The sequence below is a fragment of the Lepidochelys kempii genome, chromosome 3 (genome assembly GCF_965140265.1).
Source record: "Lepidochelys kempii isolate rLepKem1 chromosome 3, rLepKem1.hap2, whole genome shotgun sequence".
NCBI lineage: Eukaryota > Metazoa > Chordata > Testudines > Cheloniidae > Lepidochelys > Lepidochelys kempii.
Window position 1 is genome coordinate 35,199,798 of NC_133258.1, and position 17,931 is coordinate 35,217,728.

The 17,931-nt window shown below is 42.2% G+C and overlaps 1 protein-coding gene across 1 annotated transcript in view; it reads right to left on the reverse strand.

Annotated features, from left to right (window-relative positions):
- The window catches only part of DCDC2C (doublecortin domain containing 2C), a 115,250-nt gene that overhangs the window by 21,057 nt on the left and 76,262 nt on the right, over nucleotides 1-17,931 (reverse strand). Inside the window, exons 9-11 of the mRNA XM_073336085.1 lie at nucleotides 14,938-15,000; nucleotides 9,236-9,277; nucleotides 4,007-4,076 (exon numbers count right to left, since the gene is read on the reverse strand). Of these exons, the coding sequence (XP_073192186.1) occupies nucleotides 4,007-4,076; nucleotides 9,236-9,277; nucleotides 14,938-15,000 (175 nt within the window). The remainder of the gene's footprint in view (nucleotides 1-4,006; nucleotides 4,077-9,235; nucleotides 9,278-14,937; nucleotides 15,001-17,931) is intronic.

Here is a 17,931-nt window from a genome sequence, read left to right on the forward strand (position 1 = left end):
GATGATACCAAGCTGGGAGGGTTTGCAAGTGCTTTGGAAGATAGGATTAAAATTCAAAGTGATCTGGATAAACTAGAGAAATGGTCTGAAATAAACAGGATGAAATTCAATAAGGACAAATGCTAAGTACTCCACTTAGGAAGGAACAATTAGTTGCACACATACAAAATGGGAAATGACTGCCTAGGAAGGAGTACTACAGAAAGGGATGTTGGGGTCATAGTGAATCACAAGCTAAATATGAGTTAACTGTAACTCTGTTGCAAAAAAAGTAATCATTCTGGGATGTATTAGCAGGAGTATTGTAAGCAATCCATGAGAAGTAATTCTTCTGCTCTACTCCACGCTGATTAGGCCTCAACTGGAGTATTGTGTCCAGTTCTGCGCACCACATTTTAGGAAAGATGTGGACAAATTGGAGAAAGTCCAGGAAAGGTCAACAAGACCTATAAAAGAAGATTGAAAAAAAATGGGTTTGTTTAATCTGGAGAAGAGAAGACTGAGAGGGGACATGATAACAGTTTTCAAGTACATAAAAAGTTTTTACAAGGAGAAGGGAGAAAAACTGTTCTTAACTCTGAGGATAGGACAAGAAGCAATGGGCTTAAATTGCAGCAAGGGCGATTTAGGTTGGACATTAGGAAAAACTTCCTAACTGTCAGAGTGGTTAAGCACTGGAACAAATTGCCTATTCATAGATATTTAGGTCAGAAGGGACCATTATGATCATCTAGTCTGACCTCCTGCACAATGCAGGCCACAGAATTTCACCCACCACTCCTAAAAAAGACCTCACACCTATATCTGTGCTATTGAAGTCCTCAAATTGTAGTCTGAAGACCTCAAGGAGCAGAGAATCCTCCAGCAAGTGACCCGTGCCCCATGCTACAGAGGAAGGCGAAAAACCTCCAGGGCCTTCCAATCTGCCCTGGAGGAAAATTCCTTCCCGACCCCAAATATGGCGATCAGCTAAACCCTGAGCATATGGGCAAGATTCATCAGCCAGATACTACAGAAAATTCTTTCCCGAGTAACTTGGATCTTACCCCATCTAAAAACCCATCACAGGCCATTGGGCCTATTTACCATGAATATTTAATTACCAAAACCATGTTATCCCATCATACCATCTCCTCCATAAACTTATCGAGTTTAATCTTAAAGCAAGATAGATCTTTTGCCCCCACTACTTCCCTCGGAAGGCTATTCCAAAACTTCACTCCTCTGATGGTTAGAATGGAGGTGGTGGAATCTCCATCATTGGGGATTTTTAAGAGAAGGTTGGACAAACACCTGTCAGAGATGGTCTAAATACTTAGTCCTGCCTTGAGTGCAGGGAACAGGACTAGATGACCTCTCGAGGTCCCTTCCAGTTCTATGATTCTATGTTGCATAGTAGATGATCAAAGAATATTTTAGTCAGAATCTTTCCAGCCATGGAGAGTAATGAGATACCGCAATAGTTACCACAACTGGACTTTTAACTTTTCCTTTTGTATATGGTGACAATGGTGGTGTCTTTGAAGTCTTGCGGTACATCTTCTGTACTCCGCGTATTGAGAAATAGTCTTTGCAGTCACCTCAGCAGGATCTCACCTCCATACTGGAATATTTCTGCAGGAATGCCATCAGATCTAGGAGCCCTGAACTTCTTTGTGGCACTGACTGCAGTGCTGACTTTGTCACAGGATGGGGTTGCATTCATGTTATTACATGTTGGCTGATCAATTACTGCTATTAATGTCTTGTCTCTGATGTTGGACAGTGTGTTAGATCACTTAAACGCTGTTGTCACCACTGAAGGATTTCTCTTTTGTCAATAGTCAGTGTTAGGCTGTCCACACTCTTCAATACCACTGTAGTGGTATGTGAAGGAACATATATGTCTTCAAAGCAGCACAAAATCTTTGTTCTCATGAGGGTCAGCATAGCCCTGGATTTCATCTGCCTTGGCATTCTACCATTGATTCTGTACGTCTCTAAGCTTAGACTGGATCTCGTGACCAGGGACCCTAGAAATCCATTTCCCACAGAAAAACATGGAATTTGCGTTTTTATAGAATCTTTAATTTTTACATTTTGTGAAAAAATAAAAACATATATTAACTATTAACTAAATTTTACTGAAAGTACCAGTGTTACTTATTCAGTATGAGCAACCTCCCCCTCTTGTGGTTGATTTTTGAATGTGATTTAAATTTACATGGCTAACCATACTCCCTTACAAGTGCTATGCCTCTCTCAGGTCGGCTGGCAGTAGCGTTGTTGCATAAAGTCCTAATAGTCCATGAAACATTTATAATTGGTGTTGTGAGCCACCTACATTCAAATGTGTGACTACAACCACCAGCATCACCACACCTGTGGCTTTGCCACTTGCCCATCACTGTAAAACTTTCCCCCATCATCAGATCACGGGCATGAATTATTTTCTGTGGTGATGGCTTGTGTCACACCATCCATGCTCTCTTTTCCATTCAGCAGTGCTCCAGCAGCACGCATTCCCAAGAGAACTGGTAAGAGTTAGGGTTCAGGCTATAGCTGTCAACGTGGAATTATTCCATGAGCCCTCTATAGCAGTGATTCTCAAACTTATTTGATTGGGACCCCTTTCTTTGTGTCTGCAGTCGTTTACACACACACACACACACACACACACACACACAGTACACATACAGCAACCCAGCTCTGAAGACAGAGCAGAGAGCAGCGGCTGCTGGCCAGGCACCCAGCTCTGAAGGCAGCACCGCTGCCAGCAGCAGCACAGAAGTAAGGGAGGCAATGTGAAAAGTGGTATTTGTCAATATCACTTTTCACAGCAGACTTAACTCCCCATTGCCACCCTTACTTCTGCGCTGCTGCTGCCATCCCGAGGTTGACAGCCAGAGTCCTGCCACCTCCAGGTGAGGGACTGAGGGAAGGAGAGCCCAAGCCCAGGCTACCTCCCCGTGAGGGACTAACTGTGTGTGTGTGGGGGGGGGGTTAGAGCAAATCCAGGTGGTGGGGCTCTGGCTGTCGGCCCCAGGATGTTGGGGCTCCAGCTGTCCCTTTTATCCTCGCCTCCCAGGTGTGCATAGCCCTTCTGCATGAGCCCCAACCACCAAGGGTTGACAGCCAGAGCTCTTTAAAAAAAAAAAAAAAAGCACACAGCTCACACCTCCCTTGATACATTCCCACGCCTCTCTTGTGTAGCCCACCCCATAGTTTGAGAACCACTGCTCTATAGTAGTAGACATCGTCTTGCAATGCCATTGTAGAGTAGAATACTCTCATCAGCCACAGAAACCACAGAAATCAACATAGTAATTAGGGGCATAGGTTAGTGAGTGTCAGGGCATGTTCACTACATTTCTGGGACCCCTTGCTGCTCCAAGATCCCTCACAGAATTTGCCTGGGCATGCAAGGACCCAGTTGCCAGTTGGTACCACTTAGGAGGTACTGCGAGGATCTTGCCTATGCAGGGGCTATGTACCAGCAGGGAAGATTCATGCACTTGGTCTCCTTTTCACCTAGATTAGGCAGCCAATGAAGATAGTAGTAGAATCGCTATCTTGATCACCAGCACTAGATATTTCACACAGGCCTGTTCCACTAACAGTACCATGGCACTAACCAATCTATTAGCTATGTGAGGCAGCATAAAAATAACTTTGTCAGATTGTTAGCCAACTTTATTTCAAAGAGCAAATTCATAATTTAGCAGCAGGGGAAAACTGATGCCAAGTTCTTTTTTCACTCATACTTATACCCTCATCAGCCAGTTCAATACACTTATACATGCTGGCTTGCAGCTCAAATTTCAAATCTGCTGATTCAAAAGATTCCTAATCTACATCATTCAGTGTAGGAAACCTAAAAATAGAGATTTGACTGGGAGAGTTTATGCAGGAAGGTGAAAGTCAGCTACATCTAACACAAAATTAGGATGACTGTATTACAGTTTTCTGTTGTAAATTTGTTTTGTGCATGAGTTCTTTCTAATCCATCAATAACTGCATAACATACCTTTAGATTCTTCAGGCTTTTTGAGAAAGAATCCAAACATATTTTTGAAGCTCCATTCTTTCTTCTTTTCCTGAAATACAAATCATTGGTATTTTTCTATGCAACAGGTTCAGAGACGGTGACGCATTGACTTATAAGGAAAAATTAAAACAGCTAACGTATAGAATGGCTACAAGAAAATAAGGGGAGACTTGCTGGCAGGCTACAAATATCTGAAGCATACAAAAAAACAAATTCAAACACAATTTAAATTATTTTCTTGGATATACAAATGCAATTCCCACTGAAGTCACTGGAAATGTCCAGAACTATTCCAAGGAAGAATTTGGCCCAAAAGATGAGAGAGAATTATTTGGGTGTAATTTGGAGTAATCAGATGGAATCATGGAAGGTTAGATATAGTGAAAAACTTCCCAATGGGACATTATTACAGCATTAGGCTGTAAAAGAGCTCCTAAGTGAGTACGCAAACTTTTCCCGTCACGCCACCCTTACCATTCACAGAATTTGTCCCCCACCAACTTCCCGTCACCTGCTCTGAAGGCCAGCAGAAGTAAGGGTGGCAATGCTGCTTCTGCTGGCAGCAGCCCTGCCTTCCTAGCTAGGTGATCAGAGAGGCGCAGCTGCTGGTTGGAACATACATGTTGTTTGTGGCCCGGAAGGATCATCTTTTTTTTTTAATCCCGCTCCCGTACCACTCTGCAATAACCACTCTATTTTTATCCCATTCCTGCTATTATGGCAGTGAGTCCTGCAGAATCCCAGTTTCTTTGTGCCTCCCCAAAGAACCTATGGTGCCCCCCGCAGAAAGGCATGCCTCCTAGTTTGTGTACAAAAATTAGTGGGTGCCAAGCTCCCCTCCCCACACTCCCGCCCGCCAGCAGCCTCCTGCCAATCAACTCCTCCCCCTTCCTCCGAGCGCCTCCTGCATGCCGCAGAACAGATGTTCTGCAGCATGAAGGAAGCGCTGGGAGGGAGGGGGAGGAGTGTAGATGGGGTGCACGCGGAAAGAGGTGAGGAAGAGGCGGGAGTGGGGAGGAGCAGGGTGGGAAGAGGCAGGGCAAGGGTGGGGTCTGAGGGAAGGGATGGAGTGGGGGCAGGGCCGGGGTGGAGTGGAGTGGGGGCGGAAGAGGTGGGTTGGGGGCTTGGGGAAAGGTGTGGATTTGGGGTAGGGCCTGGGGCTGAGCGGGGAAAATTAAAAGCCAGCACCTGTGACTGCTCTAACTCATTGTTGCATTAATACTTGATCTTCCTCTACATACAATATGCTAATGAATATGGATAAAAACCTAAATGGATGGATAGGACATTTAAAAGTTCAGTTTTGAATGTTCTCTCCATTGTTTTCCTGTTTAGCATTATTGATGACTGATGCTTAGTTTATACAACTTCTCGGTGATCAATGGTGACCTTGTCTAGGTGGGAAGTACTAAAATACTTAATTGTAGCCAGAGAACAGTATAAAGAAAATAAGTGGAGAAAAAAAATTAAAGATACTGTGTGGGCAACATATTATAAAAATCAATAAACAGAATCAATGTGACTTTGATTTTTTAACCACAAAATTTCTATGCAAGAGACACTTGATCAAACAATCTGAGTTTTATTGGCAGTTCTAACAATATTAATTAAAGAGAAACCCTTTGCTAGTATACTGATAAAGCAACCAAAAATTATCAATTACTGTTATAGTTTTTTGCATATATTCAAGTCCCATAACTTGTTTAAACCTACGTAACCAGCTGTACACACTGATAATATTGCCAGTGCAAATATCTAATTTTCAGTTTAAAATTTTCATGAGAGGGAAAAATAATAATTTCTCCATGATACTTGTCACCTTTAGCTGAGGGTCTCAAAGCATTTTACAAACATTAACCTTCACATTCTTTAGACACACACAAAAAATAGGAAAGAGTTTAATACTCATAAAGGAAGAAGATTTGTAACAATCAAACTATACAATTCTTTTGGGTATTAAATTTTAAACATCCAAAGTCAAGTTTTGCTTCAAGTTACATGCCTGCAAACCTATTTCAAATGTACATTTCAAATACAATTGTTATTATATTCCCTTTCTGAGTATTAAACTCTTCACTTTACCCTCTTAGTTTCCTTGAAGCATCTATGTATCTTATGTCTGTTGTTTTTGCAAATTAATACTATTTTGATATATAATGTGTTCTACAACATATTAGAGATTATGGGGGGGGGAGAAAAACTTATCTGAATTTGAATGCTTAAAAGTTAGTAACATGCACAGATCCAAACCCCATAAATTATAGAGAGTACAGCTGGAAGCAGAATTTGGTCCACAGGACATAATGAACTGTAAATACTAAAGGATAATCATGCTGACATGTAGGTTAAACTAATGTATTGGTGGCACACAAAACTAAACTAAATATATATAGAAATGCACACACACATACAGTCCCTTCATTAGAATCACAAGTAAAAGATGTAAACTATTTTACTCACATTAATAACATTTTACTCCAACATAAAGTTCTTTAAGGCCTTGTCTCAGGAAAGAACTTACGCATGTGCTCTACTCTGTCCCTAGTCAGGACAGAATTTGTGGTCATGCTTAACTTTAAGCATGTATTTGAGTCCCATTGACATCAATGGTACTCAAGCACATGCTTAAAGTTAAGAACATGCTTAAGTGGTACACTGAATAGAGATGCTTTCCTGAATCAAGATGCTTTTCTGAATTGGTGACTGTTAATGGGCTACTCCTGTATATATAATTAATTTGTTTACTACTTCTGAAACACAAAATTTTCACTCTGAGCTCTACAAATGTTTTACAGATTCTCTGTCATATTTTTAATCCGACTAATGCAGTTTTATTAAGTGATTTTTGTACACTATAGGAAGATATTGCCTCTTAACAATGGGTAATTATACATTTCTCCTAAGCGTTGGCCAAGTTTCAATGCCAAAATTCCCATAGGGGACAGCATGTATGATCATGTTTCTAATACAGTGAATAGCCTTAGACAAATCGTTCCTGAAAATAGCATGACAACTCACTGTGAGGGGGCTCACTCACTTCTTGTCCATTCGGTGTGAACCTGCACTCACTCTCTCTGCTCCCAGCACCCCCTGTGAGTTGTTAACCTTGTCAGGTAGGACTTGAGCGGTCCAGCCCTCTGGCCAAGTCACATACGGTCTCTATGCACAGACAAATCCCTTCCAGGGTAAAAGGTCCAACAGGGCCTATCCCTGTGCCCTCGTTAGTCTTTAGCCTATCTCTAGGCTCAGTCCTCAGCCCCTTCTCGGCTAGCTTTAAGTCCTTACCGGCCCTGGTATACAGCATTGCCCCCAGGGCTTCATCTCTGGAGACTCTGCCTTCTCAGTTTTTATTGCCCCAGCTCTCCAGCCAGATCACTTCTTCAAGTTCAGTCCCCTTCTTGGAGTAACAAATGATTGGCCCTTTGCAGGGTCTTCAGTCCTAGAGCCCTTTAAATTCCATCCCTGTGCTTGGGCTTCCACATGAAACTATTTCGACCCCATTTGAAAACCCAGTTTCTTTGCTGTCTGCAATGTTACCCTTTCCATAGATATGAATGAGATTCATGATGCCCCTAAAAATCCTCTGTAAATCAGGAGATTCGAATTGTGCTCTAAATCTCTCTCCAATAGAGCAGCCCCAGTGTTAACCCACCCGATCTTCTTTGTAATAGGAGCGTTAGGGGACGAGCACTAAGGAAGCATCGTTCTAAGTCAGCCATAAAAATGTTGGCATACTGTGGGGCCATGCGGGTACCCCTACTCTACTTGTGCTACATTGATGCCATCTTCATCATCTGGACCCATGGAAAAGAAGCCCTTGAGGAATTCCACCATGATTTCAACAATTTCCATCCCACCATCAACCTCAGCCTGGACCAATCCACAACAGTGGTCCATTTCCTGGACACTACTGTGCTAATAAGCGATGGTTACATAAACACCACCCTATACCGGAAACCTACTGACCGCTATCCTTATACATGCTTCCAGCTTCCATCCAGGACACACCACATGATCCACTGGTGACAGCCAAGCTCTAAGATACAACCACATATGCTCCAATCCCTCAGACAGAGACAAACACCTACAAGATCTCTATCAAGCATTCTTAAAACTACAGTACCCACCTGCTGAAGTGAAAGAACAGATTGACAGAGCCAGAAGAGTACCCAGAAGTCACCTACTACAGGACAGGCCCAACAAAGAAAATAACAGAACTCCACTAGCTGTCACCTTCAGCCCCCAACTAAAACCTCTCCAGCACATCATCAAAGATCTACAACCTATCCTGAAAGACGATCCCTCACTCACGGATCTTGGGAGACAGACCAATCCTCACTTACAGACAGCCCCCCAACCTGATACAAATACTCACCAGCAACCACACACCACACAACAAAAACACTAACCCAAGAACCTATCCTTGCAACAAAGCCTGATGCTAACTCTGTCCACATATCTATTCAAGTGACACCATCAGAGGACCTAATCACATCAGCCACGCCATCAGGGGCTTGTTCACCTGCACATCTACCAACGTGATATATGCCATCATGTGCCAGCAATGCTCCTCTGCCATGTACATTGGCCAAACTGGACAGTCTCTACGCAAAAGAATAAATGGACACAAATCCAACATCAGGAATCATAACATTCAAAAACCAGTAGAACACTTCAACCTCTCTGGTCATTCAGTAACAGACTTAAAGTTGGCAATTTTGCAACAGAAAAGCTTTAAGAACAGACTCCAACAAGAAACTGCTGAACTAGAATTAATTTGCAAACTAGATACGATTAACCTGGGCTTGAATAGAGACTGGGAGTGGCTGGGTCATTACACAAATTGAATCTATTTCCCCATGTTAAGTATCCTCACACCTTCTTGTCAATTGTCTGAAATGGGCCATCTTGATTATCACTACAAAAGTTTTTTTTCTCCTGCTGATAATAGCTCATCTTAATTAATTAGCCTCTTAGAATTGGTGTGGCAACTTCCACCTTTTCATGTTCTCTGTACGTATATATATCTTCTTACTACATGTTCCATTCTATGCCTCTGATGAAGTGGGCTATAACCCACGAAAGCTTATGCTCCAATAAATGTGTTAGTCTCTAAGGTGCCACAAGTACTCCTGTTCTTTTTGCAGCTACAGACTAACATGGCTGCTACTCTGAAACCAGTAACTTGACATTCTTTTTTATACAAACCTTTTTTTCAATATCCTCATAGGCACTTCCATCTTCCTCAACCTATAAAAAAAAGATACACGATTAGTCACTTGCACTTTCAGTTGCAATGCCATTACTAACGTTTATCACTCTTTCTTTGCTCTCAGTTTTAATCTCACACACGGACAACATATAAAGAATAGTTTTGACATGCACACCATTTTCCTTTATTGTAAATTCTATTAAATCTCAAATTGACTTTTTCACTGTATTTTAATGACCTGAACAGTGTTTGTACATTTTTACTAAAAGTAAGTTATAGGCATCAATTTCTCAAGAAACATAGTGCTTGGAGAATTACAAAGACAGACAAGTTTAATCTTTTTTCCATGAAGAATATAATGACATTATCACAAACACTCAGTTATGCTAACATTTTGGATCAATATTCCAAACTATACATATTTTGTCATTTAATTTTTTTTTATCACTATACAAGGGGTTGAGTTCTGCTTTCAGATATGCAGGCACAATTCCCTTTGTGTTCAATTCTAAGGGCAGAGTATGGCCCTCAGGGCAAAACTGGGATTAGCCCTTTGAAGGTGTGTGTAGAAGAGAAGGAAAGCCACAAGTAGCTCATCCTCTTCTCAGGCAGAAGCATTCTGTAATCTGAGCCTTGAGATCCTCCTGTGAATAGCCTGCCAGAGTCTTGTGTCTCCGGCTGATTATGGGGTTGGAAGGGACTAGGGAGAAGTCTTCTCTCCCCAAATCTGCAAAGAGCTAGGCAGGTGAAGACTGCAGAGTGGAACATGCTATACTCTTTGAAAGGGTGTAGAGTAAGTGCCACACTTTGCTCCCGACACTCCTAGCAAAATTGCACCTTAAGAGAGGCTTAAAGCTGCAATATGGATCTAAAAATGTAAAACTAGAACTTGGAATAAAAGGGTATTTAAAAATATCCATTAGAACTATATTAGAAGCAGTACAACAATGACAGTACAGTTCACTGGAAGTATGATCAGACACAGACATACAGAGCCTAAAGTCCTTACTCTGCTTTTACTTATTTTTTTCTCAGACAAAACTGAAAATACTTCTAGATTTGATCTGTTATAACTGTTAAAGGTCATATAAAGGTACAAAAACTCCATGTTTCTTCAAAATTCTTTGTTCTTCCTCTTAAACAGTATCCCTTCAAGTGCCAGAAGGTCACTCATTTCATTATTTCAGTCCTCCATGTTCAGAATGATAGATGATTTTCAGTTTCTTTCAAATGTTCTTTTCACAAATGAAGACGTTCTTAGAACTGTTTTAGAGGAACACAAACCCCTAACAACTTTCAGATTTATTCATTTATATATTTGCTAATCAGAGCACTCCTTTGATATCCAATCTCTCAGGGGTAGATTTGTATTTAAAATTATATTTAGCTTCCTCTTCCCAGTATCTGTTTTTGGGCAATGCCACAATAAATCTAGAAAATTCCCCGTTTCCTTCCACACAATGCCAGTAAAGAACTAACGCCCACATCCTGACTTTATTTGAGTTCTAACTGAAATAAGAGACTCTCTATATTTCATTTGTGTGTGTCCTTCACACTTGGAATGATAAAACAAAAAAATAGTTTTATGTAGTTATTGTCTGTTTCAGGCAGATCCAAACTCCTATGCCCACGTTCCCTGCATATGACTTGGGCCTGATCACAGTTTTGACAGTGACTTAAAGCTCTAAGTCCAAAATTTGCAAAATAAGGTGCTTAAAGTCAGGCTCCTAAATCCATATTAAGGCACCCAAATAAGGATTACAGGGCCCGAACTTTAGGCCCCTTTTTTTTAAATCTTGGACTAAGCTATTAAACTGCCTCAGCAGCAGATGGCAATGCATCTCCCAGCTGTTGAGTCATTACAAGTAGTAACTGCCTCACCCATAATCTTTTCTTTTTTCCACCAAAAAAAGAATCAAATAATGAAAAAATATATATTTCCCAGTTCCAGCTAGGAAAAAGAGAGTGAGTGTGTATCAGCAAACACATTCAGAACAAAAGGTTTCAGGATCCAGGTACCATAGTTGGCCTTAGTTTTCACCACTGTTTCTTGTGATCACTGTGGTTTGCAAGTACCTCCTCCCCACTCCTCATTATGAAAACCCCACTAAAAGAAAAAACGGTTTGCTGGAAGTGAACCGTTAGTTCATGGATTTATAGATTGTTTATTATTTGTGATACTATTAATCCCTGTTCTGATACTGATTAACTCTGTGTTTCAGGCATATCATTTAGCATCCTTGTTTCTTCCATATAAACTCTAGATCGGGGTGGTCAAACTACAGCCTGCGGGCCGCATCCAGCCCGTCAGGGCTTTGGATCTGGTCCGCAGGATTGCCCCGCATGGTGTGGCAGGCCCTGTGCTACTCTCAGAATTGGCCGCCATCATGTCCCTGCGGCCCCGGGGCCACGGGGGGCAGAGAGCTCCGTGCATTGCCCTTGCCTCCAGGTACCACCCCCCGAAGCTCCCATTGCCTGGGAACAGGGAATCACAGCTAATGGGAGCTTCGGGGGAGGTACCTGGAGGTGTGGCAAGGGCAGCGCATGGAGCCATGTGCCCCTCCTACCCCAGGGGCCGCGCAGGGACGTGGTTCCAGCCGTCCGGCATGGCATGGGGCAAGGCAGGTGTGCAGGGAGCCTGCCCTGGCCCCATTGTGTGCCACTGCCACCCCAGAGCCGCTTTAGGTAAGCAGCGTCGGGCCGGAGCCCGAAACCCTCCTGAATCCCACCCCATAACTCCCTGCCCTAAGCCCCCTGCCTGCACCTCAACTCCCTGCCCTGAGCCCCCTGCTGCACCCTGGTGCACCCCAACTCCCTGCCTTGAGCCCCCCCTGCACCCCGCACCCCTCCTGCATCCCAACCCCCTGCCCTGAGCCCCCTGCTGCACCCCACACCCCTGCCCTGAGCTCCCTCCCGCAGTCCGCACCCCTCCTCTGCCCCCAATCCCTTGCCCTGAGCCCATTCCTGCACCCCAACCCCCTGCCCTGAGCTCCCTCCCGCAGTCCGCACCCCTCCTCTGCCCCCAATCCCTTGCCCTGAGCCCATTCCTGCACCCCGCACCCCTCCTGCATCCCAACCCCCTGCACTGAGCCCCCTGCTGCACCCCACACCCCTGACCTGAGCTCCCTCCCGCAGTCCGCACCCCTCCTCTGCCCCCAATCCCTTGCCCTGAGCCCATTCCTGCACCCCGCACCCCTCCTGCATCCCAACCCCCTGCCCTGAGCTCCCTCCCGCAGTCCGCACCCCTCCTCTGCCCCCAATCCCTTGCCCTGAGCCCATTCCTGCACCCCACACCCTTCCTGCATCCCAACCCCCTGCCCTGAGCTCCCTCCCGCAGTCCGCACCCCTCCTCTGCCCCCAATCCCTTGCCCTGAGCCCATTCCTGCACACCGCACCCCCTCCCACATCCCGCACTCCCTCCCTCACCCCAACCCCCTGCCCTGGCCATGCATACAATTTCCCCACCCAGATGTGGCCCTCGGCCCAAAAAATTTGCCCATCTCTGCTCTAGATAATGCCTTACTCAAAGGCTCATTGTGATCATTAACTGATGTTTGTAAATGGAAAGCACTATGTGAGAGATTATGAGAATAACATCTAGTTTTGCATTAAATCTTTAAAATAATCTATCAGATTATTAACAGTATGTCCAGTTCTCTAGCTACAGAGTATAAATTGGTTATAAATCTATGGAAGGGGATGTGTGTTAGTAAACAATGTGATTAATAATTATTGGGCATATTTTTACAAATAATTATCAAAGGTTTGTTTCTAATTATCCTGTGGAATCTGGGATCAAAGTACTTACTCCATTACTGAACCATTTAGTTACCTATTATTTATGTTGCAAAGGGCACAGTGCCTACAAACCACCCCTTGGCTTACTTGTGGCATTGAAATAAAAACAGAAGCAAATGTGTGTTTAATACAGGCTTGAACCATTTTGATTAAACAATATTGATTACAAACACTTTTCTTCTTTTTATTCCTTTTTTATATCCTTTAATTAATCTGAGAAAACTATCTTGTACAATATCACACACCTTCCGCCTACAATAAAGATGATTATTTTTGGGTGCATCGAACCTTAATTAAAAGTAAAGCTATCCAACCAAAATCTTGTAGTTATCACAACTGTGGCAGACCAGCCTGTCATCTGTACAGGTTGGTGTACCTTGGAGCCAGCATACACTGCCTTTCACAGCTGCTCTAGGCTTGAAAGTGGTGGAATTTGTGTGCATTAGGCTCTAGGTGCTGAACAAGCTTTGATAATTGTCAGTTTTTAACACACATGAAAGACACGAATTAAGCAAACCTTACAACACATTTGTGAGGTAGATACTATTACATACATTTTACAGATGGCTAAAGCAAGGCACAGAGACCTTGTCCATGGTCACACTTTGTGGGAGAATTAGGGCAATTCTACACTGCAGCGCTACATCAGTGCAGCTGCACCACTGTAGCGCATCTGGTGAAGATGCGCTATGCTGACAGGAGAGTGCTCTCCCATCGGCATAATTACTCCATCTCAGCGAGAAGCAGAAGCTATATTGGCGGGAAAGCATCTCCTGCTGACAAAGCGCTGTTGTGGAAAGTGCAAAACTTGTATGGCTCGGGGCAGGTTTTTTTCACACCCCTGAGCGATGTAAGTTAGACCAACTTAAGTGATAGTGTAGACCTGTCCCTAGGAAGAGAACCTCGGAACCCTTTGTGCAGTGTTCTGTTCTAATTACTAGACCACACTGACTCTGTTTTTCATTTTATAGTGCCCAAAGGGGAAGGCATTGATACAGGAGCAATGCTTTGCAGATTAACAATTCTCTCAGAATGAAAACTACATACTGGATGAAATCCTAGCCCTATTGTAATCAATGGCAAAATTCCACTGACTTTTATGGGGCTAGGATTTCTGCCACAGTGTGTACTGCACAAGGCTGAGAGTTAGCACTTTGTCTTAAAATCTTTTTTAAATAAAATATGAATAAAAATCTAGGCCAAGATTTTCAAAAACAAGTGCCTAATGTTAGGTTTGTGAATCCAAATTTAGGGACAAAAATACATGTCCTGAGTTTCAAAAGTGCTCAACAGCCAGCTACTTCCCTTGACTTCTATGTTGGCTGCTAGATGCTCAGCACTTTGGAAAATCAAACTACTTATTTAAGTGCCTAAATATGGACTTAGGAACCTAACTTTAGGCACTTGGTTTTGAAAATTAAGGACATTTACATCACTACAAATGTAGTGCATTTTAATTTATGGTACAGATGGGTTAAGGAAGTGATGATTAGCTATAGGCTAGGTTCAAGTCTCAGTCAAGGCTGGTTCAGCAGCCACTGAAATTTTATGAACTGTTATTGTAAATCTGAGGCCCCAAATGACAGAAATATAGTTAGTTCAGATGATCCTGCAAGATTTCCACTACCTTTGAATAATGTATATTTTATGAGATCAGATGTTCTTTTGAGAGTTCAATGGCATCAAAACCAAAAGAAGAAAATAGATCCAGCCCAGTTTGGGATCCAACATAGGACTAAAGCTACATTAGTTGGTTTGGATCTCAGAATCAAATACAAGTGTTTCACATTCAATCCTGAAATTCAAAAAGTGGTTAGATTCAAGGGTTGCTAGTCTAGTCCACTCTTAATTTACAGATTTATACACTTTCCTCCCTACTGAGAAAACAAAAAAATTTAACCTCATCAGCAGGAGTACTGGCAGGTGCCACAATTTCTTCTTCTTGGACAATCTGAGCTGGAACCTAGGTGAAAAAAAATCAATGTAATAGACAGAATTTGTATCCTAGCTACTAACTACTTTTCTATTACACTTATCTTGGTTTCAATTTCATTTTAACATACATTTTAAAATAAAATTTTAGTCTACCCAACAGTAATAATAGACAGAGAAATACTAGCTTAATAATTTGTGCTTCAAAATATGTACGCACAAAAATTATGTACTTGTTAAGAAACAGAAGCGCTGATCCAGCAGACTTTACTTTGACTTCAGGCTGAGTATGGACTTCAGTGGGACTTTTGCCTAAGTTATGGCTGAAGGATTTGGCTCAAAGTATTTAAATAACGAAATGTGTATATTTCATATCAGTAAAAGAAAGTCAGTTCATAAATAATTTATATGAACTCATAATCAACATTAATGTTTGAAAGTGATTTATCACAACCACAAGGAATGAGTGTGGTTTACAATACCAAAAACATTATACCAAATACCAAAACCTCCTTCCATTATGCTGAAATGGCTAATGATCAGCTTAGTAGAAGGTTTCTGAGTAAACAGGTCATTTAAGGAAGTTTACAAAATAGCACAGTTATGACAATCTCTATAAAGTTTACAGAAATTTAAATCTGCACTAGACTGAATTTGGAATTAAAAAAACTTCAGAAAGTAATTCTAACAGTGAAAAGGAAAAATCTCTTTTCCACAATATACCACTAAAAGTAAAAAGTAAAGTAAAAGAAAAGTAAACCATCTTTTCCTGCTATACAATGAGGATATAGATTAAACACACTGGGCCACAATCTGCACTTCTTTCTCACATAAGTAGTTATATTGACTTTGTAGGGACAAGGTGTATGAGTAAAGCAAGCAGCACTTGATCCATGTCAGGACACCTTAGTTTCCTTTGCAATGTTATGACACCACTTTCTCCATAGAAACATAGGTATTTTACTTTGCAAGTACCAGCTTAGCAGGTGCTTTGGAATTTTAAAACAAGAATTAATTGTAAACACTAATGGAACATAGGGAGTGAAAGGGACTAGGAGCAGAGAGAAAATTTAGCTAGGAAGGTTTGTGAGAGCAGAAAGCTGCAAATGCTCTGCATAAAGTCAAGGAACTTCATTTTGGCTTGATGGAGTAAAATAAATTTTGGGAAACTACCTGACTAAATACATTCTAAGAAAAATATAAGAGAAGGAAACAATTAACAGTCAGAGTAATGCAAAGTAGCTTTAGAGTAGAGATAACCTTAGATGTATTGTTTTTCCAGGCAAAGAAAAATTTTGCTGCCCCTCCCACAATGCATCTCCCCAAACCAAACAAAAATAAATCATCAGAATTTTATACTACAAATATAAAATCATATCCGTGATGGGATCAACCCTACAAGACTACCTGGCAAATAGAAAAAAGAAATGTGTATTTACGGCTCTCTCTCTCATTTACACACACATTCTATTCTTTTGTATCATATTTAATTTCTTTCTGTTTTCCTCTCTATCATTTATTATTTCTGTTCCCATCCTCCATTTGTCCCATTCTTTCTCTTTCCTTAGGACCGTTATCATTTTTCCCCCTCTAGGGCTATCCCCATATCTTCTGATGGCTTTCCTTCACACATCTTCCTGAACCACCAACTCTCCGCGGCTGTCTTTCTTTACCCTTTGCCCTTCTCTCATGCATCCTGCACCATTTCCTAGAAGCTTAACTATGCCTTTCCAAGGATATCCCCCAGTAAAGCACATTGCATTCTAGCCTTATAGTTACTTAGGCACAGATTATTATGGTGGCGACTTCAAAAGGGTTTATTTCCTGAAACTGAGGGAAATTATGGGCAAAACTAATTGGGAGGAAAAATTTAGACAGAAATACATGAATGAAAATTGGGAATTCTTTAAGATGAATTTCTTGGATGGCCATCTGGTGAGGCAGAGTGGCCTCCCACTGATGCAGAGGGGGAGGTGTTGCCCCTCGAACCCAGATGGGTGGAGTCTGGCCAGTTATGCTGGTATGTCCTGAATATGAGATTTGAACATTAGACTATAACCTATGAAATATTTGACTTAGGTACCTGGATGGAGGCCTGAGGCTGGATCACTTTAAGGGAACTGTATTGTTTGGACTTCTGAGTAACCAGTAAGGTAATAAAGAAGCTGTTTTATGCTGTCTTGGTAAATCTAAGTATTGGAATATCCACCAGCTTTATAGGGATTGTCTGCCCCATTTGTTGCAGTTCACCCTAATTGAGTGACCATAGCTGGCCCCCACTGGGACTCCAGTCACATAGGGAAAAATCCATGCTAACAGGGCTAAGGACAATAGGAAGGAGTTTTTTAAGTATATTACAGGGGTGGCCAAACTTACAGACCCCTGAGCAGCATACGACAATTTTCAGAAGTTTGCAAGCCAGGGCACATCTGCTGGGAGTCAGGGCTTCAGTACCTTGGGAGGCACCTGCCGGGGCTCAGGGTTTCAGCCCTGCTCCTGCTGAAGCCCAGAACCCAAGCAGGCACGCCCTGTGAGGCTGAAGGCCCAAGATCCTCCTCCCCACTGGGCAGAAGCCTCTATTCCACCACCCTGCTGCAAGGCAGAGTCCCAAGCTCCCTCCTCAGTCTGGTAGGTGGAGAATGGGGGAACCCCGAGGGGGAATCTGTGAGCTGCACTTTAATTATAAAAGAGCCGCATATGGTTCATGAGCCAAAGTTTGGCCATCCCTGGTATATTAGGAACAAAAGAAATCCTAGCAATGGTAGATGGAGATGGTAAAATTATTAATAATGGTGCAGAAAAGACAGAAGTGTTCAATAAATATTTCTGACTTTTTTTTAAATGAGAGGGAGGATGTATTCATATCACATGAGGATGATGAAGCAATTTCCAGTCTGTTAGTTGCTGAGGAGGATGCTAGACATCATCATCTACTAGTGATAAACATTTTAAAATCAACAGA